The following is a 14,023-nucleotide window of genomic DNA, read 5'->3' as shown; positions in this document are numbered from 1 at the left end:
AGGGACAGGGAGAATCCTAAGCAGGCTCCAAGCTCAGCACGGGGTCCAGTTGCAAGGTTCGATCTCACCACCCTGGGATCATGAACGGCGCCAAAATCGAGGGTTGGACACTCAACTGACTGAGCCACCCAGGGGCCCCTTAATAAATATTTCTAAGTTGCCCTCCTAAAGTATGGTATCAGTTTATATTGCCTATCCTGGTCAGTCTTTTGGCAAAGAGTTTGACGTTCTCTCAGCTTGGCTCCTAATTTTATTTTATTTATTTTTTTTTTAATTTTTTTTTCAACGTTTATTTATTTTTGGGACAGAGAGAGACAGAGCATGAGCCGGGGAGGGGCAGAGAGAGAGGGAGACACAGAATCGGAAACAGGCTCCAGGCTCTGAGCCATCAGCCCAGAGCCCGACGCGGGGCTCGAACTCACGGACCGCGAGATCGTGACCTGGCTGAAGTCGGATGCTTAACCGACTGCGCCACCCAGGCGCCCCATTGGCTCCTAATTTTAAATGGGACATCATACTGCTCACATCACAGGGCTGGTGCAGACAACTGACATTCAATGGCCATTGGTGGTCCCCATTCCCCACCTTTAACTAGCCCTCCCAGCCTCACGTACCCAGGCCCTCCCCCTCAATAAGGAATTGGACGAAAGCAAAGATGATTACAGTTTAAGGCTCCTCCCAGGGGTATGTGTGGGCAACGTTGAGGGGGAATGGATGTCCAATCAGGGGGTCCCCAGCACTGATGTGGTGGGGGGACTGCAGTATTCCAGAGGAAGGAGGGTGGGGCACGAGACCTCCCTTGGCAGCTGAATCCTCACTGGCTGGTGCCTGCTAACACCACCAACTCTACCAACTCTAAGCCTGTTCCCTAGAGGATTCTTTCTTTCGAAACACGGGACACATAGCTTTGCCTCCGGGCCACCATTCAGGAGAAGGACAAAGGGAGTTGTAGCATTATTTTAAAAGCCTGACATGTGGTGTGGTGGGCAAGCTTCGCCCACCTTCTTGAGGAAACGGTTCACTCTGACACCGACAGGTAATTTATTTATTTATTTTTTTTAATTTTTTTTTTTTTCCAACGTTTATTTATTTTTGGGACAGAGAGAGACAGAGCATGAGCCGGGGAGGGGCAGAGAGAGAGGGAGACACAGAATCGGAAACAGGCTCCAGGCTCTGAGCCATCAGCCCAGAGCCCGACGTGGGGCTCGAACTCACGGACCGCGAGATCGTGACCTGGCTGAAGTCGGACGCTTAACCGACCGCGCCACCCAGGCGCCCCAACCGACAGGTAATTTAAAAGCTTTTATGGAGCCTTGAGTGGAACCCAATGAAACCTGCGATCTCGGCCAATTCAATAGAAGCGTCTGAAAATTTGGTCACAAAACATCCTTCCCTAATCCACAGCAGACAGTAACATAGACTTTCCTGATTGTCAATGAATAACCTCCAAGGACTTTCCCAAAAACTGACAACACAAAAATTATGACTCCCTTGTAATGAAGTTAGTACCTGAGGGAGATATTGGGTTGATTACTGGTTATGATTTGAAAGCCCCTTTATTTCCGCTTGTTTTTCCCTGGACAGTCATCACTGAATGAACATGAAGTTTGATACTTACTGTTGGTCACAGGGGGAGTTCCAGCTCTTTCAGGGCCTCTGCCTTCAGGCTCTGGGGCTCATTAGAGACACGGCTTTTTCTGGTTCATAATATGGGTGGATGAGGCATTCTGAATCACAGGCGGTAGAAGGGTGAGCAAGCACTTAGACGGGGCAATTTCTGCCGCTAACGTTACATATGCAACTGATCTGTGTAGTGGCATTAAGAAGTACCTTGGGGCACCTGGGTGGCTCAGTCAGTTAAGTGTCTGACTTCGGCCCAGGTCATGGTCTCACAGTTCATGAGTTCGAGCCCCGCATCGGGCCCTGTGCTGATGGCTCAGAGCCTGGACCCTGCTTCGGATTCTGTGTCTCCCTCTCTCTGCGCCTCTCCCCAGCTTGGGCGCTCTCTCTCTTTCTCAATAATAAATAAACTTTAAAAAACAAGTTTAAAAAGAAGTACCTTTAGTATTTCTGCCATATTAAGATCATAAATGATGGAGCAGTGCTTTGGATTAAATGAGACTCATGATAATACATGAGCAAAAACAGTTAAGAGCTTACTTCCTCTTAGAAGGTATCAAATATTTTATAGAATTTAAATTCCCGGCCCAAATATAACACAAGAGCTTTCTTCCTTCGCACACCTATGAAACAACAAAACAATGCACAATAGAAGTGGTTTGTCAAGGGGCAAGTCACTGTTCTTACCTTCTTTTCCTCCCCCCTCCCCCCCCCCCCCCCCGGGACTGTTTACCAGTATTCACAGGCTTGTCTCAATTTGCTTGATCACCTAAACAAGATTGCAGACGTGAGTGGGAGTAGGGGTTAAGGTGTGGAAAGATTTTCCTGCAGGTGCCCTTTCACAACACAGGGTGTGCTGCTTAGGCAATGGCATCGTCAGTTGAAATAGACTGAACCTGAAAGAGGGGGAAAAAATTCCGACAACGTGGATGAATCTTTTTTTATACGCATGAATTTTTTTGCTTATTTCTTTATTTTGAGAGAGAGAGAGAAAGAGAGAGCACGAGTGGGGCAGAGGCAGAGAGAGAGGGAGAGAGAATTCCAAGCAGTCTCCATGCTGACATAGCGCAGAGCCCGACGTGGGGCTCGAACTCACAAACCGTGAGATCGTGACCTGAGCCGAAATCAAGAGCAGGGTGCTTAACCTACTGAGCCACCCGTGCGCCCCACAGCATGGGTGAATCTTGAAGCTATTATGCCCAGTGAAATAAGCCAGACGGAGAAGGACAAATATGAGATTCCACTTACAGGTTGGACCTGGAGTGGTCAGTCTCAGAGCGACAGAAACTACTTTGGTGGTGACCTTGGGTTGAGGGGAGGGTGAATGGGGAGTTACCATTTAATGGGCAGAGAGTTTCAGTTGGAGAAGTTGAAAAAGTTATGGAGACGGATGGTAACTGATGGTTGATTATAATAATGTGAATGTACTTAATGCTACAGAACTGACGCTTGAAAATGGCTAAAATGTTACATTTTGTGTTACGTATATTTTACCATAGAAAATAAAATTGCCAAAAAAAAAAAAAAAAAAGAGAAGAGAAATAGACTGTGAAGCTGGGCATTTTGGAGGTGAATCTACTCGAAAGCCTTGTGATCAAGGGAACCCATGCACGGAACCAATCCCGGAAAGCAGAGGAGGAAAGACACCTGGAATCTACCTCCTGAACAAGCCGGTGCATGCACACGAGGGGGTACGGGACCAGCCCCCTTCCAGGCGTCTCCGCCAGGCGGGCTGGGAGATTCTATCATCTCTGGGAGATTCTATCTTCCGTGAAGGAATTCAGCAAAGTGGAGCATCTGAGCATGAGGGGGAGGAAAGGGATTGGGAAATCCAGGCAGGGGAATCCAGGAAGGAGATTGGATTGGATCCCCATCCAGGAGATCAGGAAACGAGGCCAAGGAGGGGAGGCTGGGCTTGCCACCGGCTATTCTGGAACACCGGCTTCCTGCGTGGCTGTGGCCTCCAGACTTCCAGGTTCTTCACCAGTTCTAGGTATGGACATTTTGAGAACCCAGTGATAGCACAGACCTTCTTGTCTCCAAACTGTTCATGCCTCTCTGCCACTTTCCGTGTCCTTCCAGTTTCTGGCACTCTCTCTGGCACATGATCTCTCTTTGTTGCTCTGTGTGTGGCTCTCTCTCTCTCCTGCAAAGTTTCGGAGGTCTTGAGGACCTCCTAAGCCTACATGAGCTGTAGCAATAGGAACTCTTAGCTTAAAGACATTGGCAGGGAGTTCTCTGCACACATGTTTGGAACAGAAAATAAGATTCAAGAGTGAAAAAAAAAAACTATGCTTTCCCCCCCCCCAAGTTTGGGAGGTTTTATTTAACTTCTCACCCATCACCAATTTCAGAAAGAGGTAATTCTCTAGGGCTTTGGGGTATGCTTTTGAAATGATGCAAACCTACACTATAGATTGTACATTTTGGGTCCCCCTGTTGGGATTGCCGCTAAAAAGAGTGAGGTTCCGTGTTAAGTGCCGTAAAAATATTTTTTAAAGATTAATGATCTGGGGTGCCTGGGTGGCTCAGTCGGTTAAGCGTCCGACTTTGGCTCAGGTCATGATCTCACAGTTCGTGGGTTTGAGCCCCGCGTCGGGCTCTGTGCTGACGGCTCGGAGCCTGGAACCTGCTTTGGATTCTGTGTCTCCCTCTCTCTGCCCCTCCCTCACTCGCACTCTGTCTTTCTCTCTCTCAAAAAATAAATAAAACATTAAAAAAATTTTTTAAAAGATGAATGTTCCTATCTCTCTCTGTATCCACAAGCGATCAGAAAGGGGGCTTTGTCAGTAATGTCCCCTTTTACGAATCTAATCGACAGCAAGGGAACATTTTCCTGCTACTAACAATAGAAACACCCAATAGTAAATCACTTCCTCTCAAGCAACTCGTGACCCAGAAGGGTGTGTTGGATCGCACTTTCTATGAACCACCCTGCGAACTGACAAGAGCCAATCTGGTAGCACCAGATACTCCATGAGCTCATTTTCTATTTTTAGTTTCATAGACGACTGGGTGGACTGTGATACACAAATAAATTATGGTCACAAAATTGCTTTGGGAGTTTAATTTGGGAACTTCAAAATAGCCAGCAATGATGTGCTGCTCAGATTATTTAGGCTCATATTTAAGAGAGAGATTTGGGGGCGCCTGGGTGGCGCAGTCGGTTAAGCGTCCGACTTCAGCCAGGTCACGATCTCGCGGTCCGTGAGTTCGAGCCCCGCGTCGGGCTCTGGGCTGATGGCTCAGAGCCTGGAGCCTGTTTCCGATTCTGTGTCTCCCTCTCTCTCTGCCCCTCCCCCGTTCATGCTCTGTCTCTCTCTGTCCCAAAAATAAATAAACGTTGAAAAAAAAAAAATTTAAAAAAAAAAAAAAAAAGAGAGATTTGAGGCAAGAACTGCCATTTGCTGGCCTTCTCCATTTCACTCCACAGTGCCCTTTTGCTGGGAAGCAGGTGTGCCCCTCTCTTCCGTCGGCCCGTTTTCCCTACCCTCCACCAGACAGCGTTCCTTCTTTGTTGCTAACAAGGAGGAAGAGAGAAAGTGGCTCTTGGGAAAGTAAACTCTATCCACAGAACAGCCATTTGCAGGCATGAAATCTCTTTAAAAGAAACTTCTGACCCTACCTAGTTGAAAATGATTCCTCAAATTAGGGTCTAAACCTAGGAAGGTATCTACTAGTTATAAAAATGATACAAGTCATACTGAAAGAGACCGAGAAGAATGGCCATCGTCTACACTCGCGTAGGGTCTCAGGTTTGACCCTCCCGTGGCTGGCAGGTTGGCCTGCCACAGTTTCATGAATGCACCAGACATAACACTGCGGGGTCAGAGAGAAGAGATGGTTTGTTACTCACAGCAAGAGCAGTAGCCAGAGGAGCAACACTTTTTGGTGTCAATTTCTCCAGAGCCAATTCCCCCAGGGGTTTGTAAAGAAGACTAGATGACATTGTACATGCAGTGGGTGGCATCGTAGGAGAAAACTCCGCACTGAAACATCCTTTATAACAGGCAGAAGCCTGCCTGCTCTTTGCTCTAGAGGGAGGAACTTTATCTCTATCTTCCAGTCCTGATGTTAATTAAGACCTGCAGGAACATAAGAGACCTGCGTAGAACTGTCTTCCAACAACGGTAACGCTGAATTAAAAATATGCATATAAATGAGATCAAGTCTATACAGCCGTGGTGTGAAAAGTGCACTTTAATTTACCCTCGTATCCTTGTTAGGACTACCTACCCCTAGAATCTATCAGAACAAGGTCGGCCCAAAGAAGGCCATCCAGCAGAGTCACTTAACACTCTAATTAAAGAGCCGCAAGCCGAAGGGAAACTGTACCAGAGATGAATCTGGTCGTATTTATCCAATGGATCCAATGAAAGCACCAAAACACCAGATTTCCAGAACCTACTCTGTAGTTGGTTTGATACCAGTATTCTATTGAAATGCCTGTCCGCCATGTTGTGTGGGAACACCCGCAGAGCCAAGAAAAGGGGTGAGCGATCCAGTCTTATACAAACAATTCATCCCCAGTCAAGAGACACCACGGTGGCGTGAGACCACTGAGAAAGTGAAACATTTCCGACAGTTGTGTCTGAATAGGGGTAGAAGGAACTTCGTGAAGTCTGGACAGGTCTCGCTCAGAGAGAACTGTGAGAAGCAACCCACTTTTTCACAGGCAAATTACAAACACACAGTGATATCCCAACTCCCAAAGGAAACGGCACTCGTTCTTGGTAGTAACTCTGCAGGATCGTTGGGGGTAGTAAATTCAAGAAGAGGAAAACAGTGGAGGGAAACTACTGGTCTTCCTAGCTGTGTCCAGTTTGAAAATGGCTTTCGCAAAGTTCTAATCGCCAAATACATTGAATTCTTTTTCTCTTTTTTCAGATCGACCACAGACCAGGGGTTCCCGCCTCCCTGACACCTTGTTCCTGGGGCGGCGTCTACTTAGTACTACATCTACAGGCCCCCTTAGGCCATTTATGCCATTAGAGGGCCCTGAGTCTAGTGACCAAAGACAGGGGAAATGGAGGAGACAATGAGGGTGGGGGTGGGGAGACAGCACCTTCAAAGCGGCGTCACTCACGGAAATTTCCCTGAGAAGAAGAGGGAACCCCCAGGCCTTTGACTCAGAAGCAAAAACAATGTGAGAATAGAGATGTGTCCCCTCGGCTGTGGGGCCTGCCTTTCCCCAAGCTGTCGGTCACATTGGAGGCTGGCCCAGGGCCCAGGTGTCTTGCTGAACGACACTGGAGGGACAGCAGGAAGAGTGGCAAACACCATCTCAGCGGGCTGGGTGGGAGCCGAACTAAGCACTGAGCCATGGGGCGAATTTCTGGCCCCCACCGGCAGTCTTGCCTGTGGCATGAAAGGGGAAGGGGCCATCTCCGAGGCTCTCCTATCTGCTTCCCCGAGCGGTGGCCCAAGTGCCTGGGCCAGCCTGGCTGCTCTCGGCGGTTGCCCCTTTGGTCAGTGTCCTTGCGGACATGGTAGTCATGGCTCAAAATCAGCTCATGTTTCCAACCACTGTGCCCCTTCCTAGAAAGAGCCGATGTCATCACGTGCCCGTCGATTGTTGGTAGTGATTCTGCACAGCACATCGTCTTTTATGGGGACTTTAGATAGTAAATGGAACTCAGGTATCTGTGTGTTACAGGAATGGAAAAGCACTGTCCTCAAACTGTTCTTTCTCCCGATTTGGCCTCCTCTGGGAACTGATGGGAAGTACTCCGTGCTGAGCTGCCAAGGCCAAGTCCAGGAGATTTTTGTCAGGGGAGAAGGCCGGGGAGCCTGGAAATGGAGGCGCAGCACGGAGTCTGGCTGCACTGACCGACCCTCAGGAGCCGGAAGGCTTTGTCCTCAGGAGGGAGGGAGAACCCGAACGTGGCCGAGGACCTGCTCCCACCACAGTTTCCCACTCCCCGCCCCTCAGCTCAGGGGCTCAGCTGGCTTTACATGCAGCTCCTGGCTTTCGCTCCGGCGGGGCACCGGAGAGCAACCCCCCGCAAGGGGCAGGAAAGCCTAATGGTTGAGGGGCGTAAAGTCAGACAGCAGCCCTCCGGTAAACATGTGACCTCCGGTAAACTGTTCAACGTGCCTTTTATTTTCTCTTCTGTAAAATGAGGATAATGCAACCTATCTCATAAGATGAATATCAGGGCCGGGCACCCAGGGGGCTCAGTCAGTTAAGCATATGACTTCGGCTCCGGTCATGATCTCACGGCTCATGGGTTCGAGCCCCGCGCCGGGCTCTGTGCTGACAGCTCGGAACCTGGAGCCTGCTTCCGATTCTGTGTCTCTCTCTCTGCCCCTCCCCTACTTGTGCTCTCTCTCTCTTTCTCAAAAATAAATAAATATTAAAAGTTTTTTAATGAAAAAAGCTAAATATCAGGACTGAGATAAGGCATGTAAGTGCTTAGCACAGTGATAAATAAACAGATTTCTCAATGCTCGGGTGAGTACTGAACTAGAAGCTGGATACTTTGGAGTCATTCCCCTTAGTGCTGGGCTGTAATTCCTCTCCAGCAGAAGACAGAATGAGAAATAGTTTATGCTGTGACAGCATAAACATGGCTGGCTGAGCTCAGTAAGGTCAAGCTCGTCTACACAAGAATGATCCAATGGGCCAGCTGGTGCTCAAGCTAGGAGTTTGGGGGGTAAAAAAAAAAAAAAACACGTAAGGTCTGCTCCTTCAAATTCTGATGAAATTGGTCAGAACTTTTTAAAGCTTCCCAGGTGATCCAAATGCACATTCAGGCCTAAGAACCACTCTCCCAGCCAGGAGAGAAACAGTTGAGTTTTCTTGAAGAATCTTGTATCATATGTATTCAGTGAGCAAACACGTATTGATCTCTTTGATGGGCCAAGTTCAGGAGCGGGTGCCTGATTTCTAAGACTCAGTCCCAATCTCAAGGATCCTAGAGTCTAACGGAAGAGACAAAGAGGTGAATAGACAGTAATAATACCGTGGGTACACTCTGTGATGGGGTAAATACTAGAAGCTCTGGACATACTTAGGAGGAGATCTAAACCAGCCAGCCCATCACTCAGGCTGGCCTAATGGAAACCCTGCAAATTCAGTATTTTTCCGTTTATAGGGTCCACGGCATTCTAACAATAATTGGAATATCTGATTGATTTCTAATTTTCTTGAGACTTTCTATCAGATGGAGAAAAGGGCATTTTAGTTAAATGCAAAGCGCATAGCCTGAGAGAGGGTTGGCATGGAGTCCAGACAGGACCAAATACACAGAGTTCATCGGTTTCCTTCCCGGCCCAGGAGTGTTTTCCAGCAACTCTGCTTCCATCAGGAGAGAGCCAGGATCAGATGCCCGAAAACACCTCGAAAACGAAAAGCCAGATGGAAGTGCTTGGTACCCCTGTCCACAGAACACCTCACAGAGTCAAGTGATCATTTTAACATGTTTTGCAATGAAATGTGCATGCAGAGTTGTAAGCAGCTCCATTTATTTGAGTAAATAGCTTGTAAATAAATCATTGGTAAACATTACAAAATTAAATACATTTTCGAAAGCTTGCCAGTATACATAAAATTCACAAACATAGTTCTTTTAAAAAATAAAATATGTTCAGAGCACCCTTGATAGAAAATGTTTAACCCTTGTCCTCGGACAGGGCCACCTAGAGACGTCTTACAGTAAGTGGGGTTTCTGTGGGGAGGCAGTGGAGGCCTCCTGGGGGGAAGGAAGAGTTTCTACTCTGACCTTTTACCCAGCCCACATCCATCTGAATGTTGACCCTTCTCCAGGGAGCTGATATATAACAGAGAGGGGCAGGGCTGGTGCCCCATGCCTAGCTCCAAGCAAGGAGCCCGGGGTGCATGATTAGGGCCCGGAGCCGGAATCCTCACCACATGCCAACGAGACAACCAAAAACACAATCTCCACCCCCCTTCCACACGAGCAAATGCCCCTGGATCAACTCTCTTGAGAGAAGGTGAGGCTTTCTCACCTCTACGGTGTTCAACACTCAGTTCGCCTGCTCTGGTCTAATGCTGTCCAGGGACGGAAGGGACCAGATCTACTTCTAGGGAGGACGATACCCAATTTGCTAAGTTTCCTTACGACCTGCTTTCGTGGGGAGAGAATAATACACAGTATTTGGTTGAAAGCAGAGAATTAATTGCTACACGGTGCTTCCTTTTCCCACTGCAAAACACCACTCAGCATGGGCATTTCTCTAGACATCTGAATAGTTCTTCAAATTAAGGGTTCATAAAACTTTAAAAGACCACAAACGAGGCAATAAGGACGTGACCTGGCAAAGCATCCCAAATAATGAAATAATATAAAGTCCATGAATTAAGCCCTTGACCAACTCGACTTTTTGTGGCGTAGCTCATGAAAATAACGGATACACTGACTTCGTTCACTTTGGTGCATAAAGTGAATGTTGAAGGTCAGCAGCAGGTCACGCGAAGACGGTCTTGTGACCTCTTGAACACACAGGTACTGTGACCTCCAGTGAAAGGAAAACCACAAGTTTATTCCATCGGTGTGAAATAAAACTCACATCTACATTTTAACTTAGTCGTGTGGAGATATATACAAGAAATTCGACATCTGAGACAGTTGTACAACTTAGGAAAAAGTATTACCAAACTAGCTGTAAGAAAACCATCATCCCTGTATAGTTACGTCCTAAACCTCTGATTTCTCAAAGAAAACGGTGCCTGGCCCAGCCCATTCTTCCATGTCTGCCTGGTTTGATATCCCTGGTTGGGCTGAAACCAGAGTCGTGATATCCTTGCTATTAAAATATTACACTAGCAAAACCTTTTAAAACAAAAAAAGAACACTCTTGAATAAATGTCTAATAGACACCCCCTCCCCCAAAAAAAAGGTTCTCATCAGGGCAACTAGTCTTTAATAAATGTCTTCATGAAGCCCAAATCCCAGGACCCCTTCTTCGTCTCTGGGACGGTCCACCCTGTGCTAGAATTATACAGTCTTCTTCTGCGGAGGACTCAGTTTTCTCATGCCTCTTATCCGACAGAGCAGCTCCTGGATAAATTCCTAAAAGAGAGCAGAAGAAGTTAATCTGGCAGGCTTGCTCTACCAAAATGTGGGGTTCAAATCTGCTTGAAGTCATTGAGGTCAACTGCAGTTAACTGTAGGTGATGAGTCTGGTTGGATGGGCTAACCCTCGCTGGTTCGCTACAGGACATTTTTTTTTTCCAACGTTTATTTTTGGGGACAGAGAGAGACAGAGCATGAACGGGGGAGGGGCAGAGAGAGAGGGAGACACAGAATCGGAAACAGGCTCCAGGCTCTGAGCCATCAGCCCAGAGCCCGACGCGGGGCTCGAACTCACGGACCGCGAGATCGTGACCTGGCTGAAGTCAGATGCTTAACCGACTGCGCCACCCAGGCGCCCCTGCTACAGGACATTTTTAAACCAATGAAGCATAATTAAACCTCACATCGTGATGCCTTCTCGCTGCTGCTCTCTTTGGGGGAGAAAAACACAGGCTGCTCTCAGTCACCGACATTATTGATTTGGCCTCCAAAGGCACATGTGGTTTAGATCAGCTTTCTCAACCTTGAATCAACCTTTACTATGAGCATACGAATCACCCAGAGAGCTTGTGGGTTCTGACTTAGTAGGCCCAGGTTGGGGTCTGAAAGTCTGTATCTCTCACTGGCTGCCAGCTGATGCCAGTGTCAGTCTCTGGACCACCCCCGGAACAGCAAGGCTTGAACAGCGGTTCTCGAATGTAAGTCCTCATCAGAATCACCAGGGGACTTATTAAACCACAGAGTGCTGGGCCCAAGAATTTCTGACTCAGTAGTTCTGGGTGGGGGGTGAGAATGTGCATCTCTGACAGGCTCCCAGGTAACCTGCTGCTGGTTCCACACTGAGAACCACTGATCTACATCTCAGAAAGAAGAGTCTTTTGACTTTTTTGACTACAGATCAGTTTTCTTCGAAAGCCACACACATTTTATATTTACAATCCAGTACATACAGACACATACCTGAAATAAAAATCTAAAGAACAAATACTTAATGTACATAATACACTCTATATTTTCTATTCTTTTTTTTAAACATTTTTTTTAATGTTTACTTGTTATTTTGAGAGAGAGAGAGACCAGGCTGCGAACTGTCGGCACAGGGCTCGACACGGGGCTCGAACTCACATAACGTGAGATCACACAGGGCTCGAACTCACATACCGTGAGATCACGCAGGGCTCGAACTCACATACCGTGAGATCGTGACCTGAGCCGAAGTCGGACGCTTAACTGACCGAGCCACCCAGTCGCCCCTTTTCTATTCTATTCTAATTTCATTTAAAAGCCCATTTAAAAGTCATAGATGGACACCCAAAGATCAAAGAACAATGTAGAACAGTTCCCACTTGAGGCCTTCAGGAATCTTTCATTGTTGCCTTATGACTTAAAATTTTTGGCTACTCCAAAAATCCCATTTATTAGGTAATAATTACCTTGTCTTTCCATTTTATATTTGTCACAGAAGAAGCGGACAGCCAAACTTTCTGACCAGCCAGTAGCAGTCAGTGAATGACAGAACCGAGTACGTTGGGAATTTACCAAGAGAAAAACCACTGAGAAATCTTCCTCTCCACTTGGCCTTGTGAGGAACCACTCTTAAATTCTCCTACCAACCACAACGCTTAGTCACGGCCTCCCAGGCCAAATGATCTCTGCAACCACTCTCCAGCTCTAAAACACAAGAAGCTTAAACATTTAGGATTTTGTTAGCCACCAAATTTCTTTTTTTTTTTTTTTTTTGGTAATGTTTTTGCTATTATAAAGTTATATGATTTTCCTAAACAACTTAGAGAATATAAGCCAGCAACAATTACTCCTCAGAATGAACCACTAATATATTTTCTCCTATGAAAACTGTGTTTTACCTAATTGAGATCACACCGTATAAATATGTCCTTTTATTCAATTTAGCATTATGTCATTATGTCAGCTTTCTCCCACAACATTAGTCTTCCTAACAATTGACTTCAGTGGTTATATGATCCTTTATTATATGGATATTCTACACTCCGCTTAATTTCTCCATCACTGGATGTTTGGTTGGTCCCTGACTTTCCAGAATTATAAACAAAGCCACAACTAACATCTCGGTGCCTGAATCTGCAATTTAGATTATCCTCTTTGGAGAGCTACCCAGAAAGGGGTCAAAGGATAAAAACATTTTCATCCCTGCCACTTCTGACCTTGGGCAGAATGGAACACATAAGAAGTAAAATGAGGCCCTATTTTAACTTTGCGAGCACTATTGTATCTAATCTAAAGAGTTTTCTAAAATAATGCCGAGTTTTGGGGGCGCCTGGGTGGCTCAGTCGGTTAAGCGTCCGACTTCAACTCAGGTCATGATCTCACAGTCCGTGAGTTCAAGCCCTGCGTCGGGCTCTGTGCTGACAGCTCAGAGCCTGGAGCCTGCTTCGGATTCTGTGTCTCCCTCTCTCTCTGCCCCTCCCCTGCTCATGCTCTGTCTCTCTCTGTCTCAAAAATAAATAAAAACATTTTAAAAATTTAAAAAAAATAATGCCAAGTTTTCACACTTATTTTCAATTTTCATTTTGTTAATTAAGTGCACATCTATTTCGCCCCCTGCTATGTGGTTTAGACAGTGTAATGTGAAACACACAGTTTCAGTTTCATTGTTTTTGGGAAGTGTTACTCAAATGACTGCTGTATGAACTTTAACATTTCAGTGTAGATTTCCTTTTTCTTTTTCTTTTATTGCCAAGGTCAGAATTACAAATCCTATCATTTATCCTACACTATTTCTATAACATATTTTTCATAAAGTTCATTATAAAAATAAAGATTAAATATCATAAGGAATAATATACCCTAAGCTACCGACCTTTCTTCTTCAAGACAAAAGCAATTTGGTAATTTAAATCACATTCAGATTTTCTCAAAAAATCTATCATGATGTGCAGTAATCTTACTGATTAAAAATTTCAACAAATAATTTGTATTTATAATATATTAACATCAACAAATCTCTGAAATTTTATACTAGTGTAATTTACGCCTGTAACCTAATAGACTGTATTATACATATTTCTAAAGTGTTCGTTAAATTTGCATAATGAGGTGCTCATTAAGTTAAAAAAAGGTGCTCATTAAGTTAAAAAAAACAGCAAGACCAATATTTATTCTCCATACAGAAACCTGCACTGAAGGATTTTACTGATTACAGATAATTCTCAAAGAAGATTCAAGAATCTGTAATCAAAAATACTTGGATGTCTCTTGTTCGTATTACTGAAAAACTCTCTGCGTAAGTAACAATATATCTCATTTACTTCCGAAACAGATCACTCAGACTTGGGTTGGGGACACTAATTTAGTCAGAGAAAGGCTGCCCATTGAGGGAATGATAT

At 45.7% G+C, this 14,023-nt stretch overlaps 1 protein-coding gene and 1 long non-coding RNA gene across 2 annotated transcripts in view; both read right to left on the bottom strand.

Annotated features, from left to right (window-relative positions):
• The window catches only part of LOC147581292 (uncharacterized), a 256,335-nt gene that overhangs the window by 109,076 nt on the left and 133,236 nt on the right, over window positions 1-14,023 (bottom strand). The window lies entirely within an intron of this gene.
• Window positions 9,071-14,023, bottom strand: part of PPP1R14C (protein phosphatase 1 regulatory inhibitor subunit 14C) — a 90,353-nt gene continuing 85,400 nt past the window's right edge. Inside the window, exon 4 of the mRNA XM_025925197.2 lies at window positions 9,071-10,655. Within this exon, the coding sequence (XP_025780982.2) occupies window positions 10,581-10,655 (75 nt within the window). The 3' untranslated portion in view covers window positions 9,071-10,580. The remainder of the gene's footprint in view (window positions 10,656-14,023) is intronic.

This window comes from Puma concolor, chromosome B2 (assembly GCF_028749965.1).
Source record: "Puma concolor isolate L17-30 chromosome B2, mPumCon1.1.hap2, whole genome shotgun sequence".
NCBI classification, from domain to species: Eukaryota; Metazoa; Chordata; class Mammalia; order Carnivora; family Felidae; genus Puma; species Puma concolor.
The sequence above is the reverse complement of the archived record's forward strand: the minus strand, read 5'-3'. Positions and strand labels throughout refer to the sequence as shown.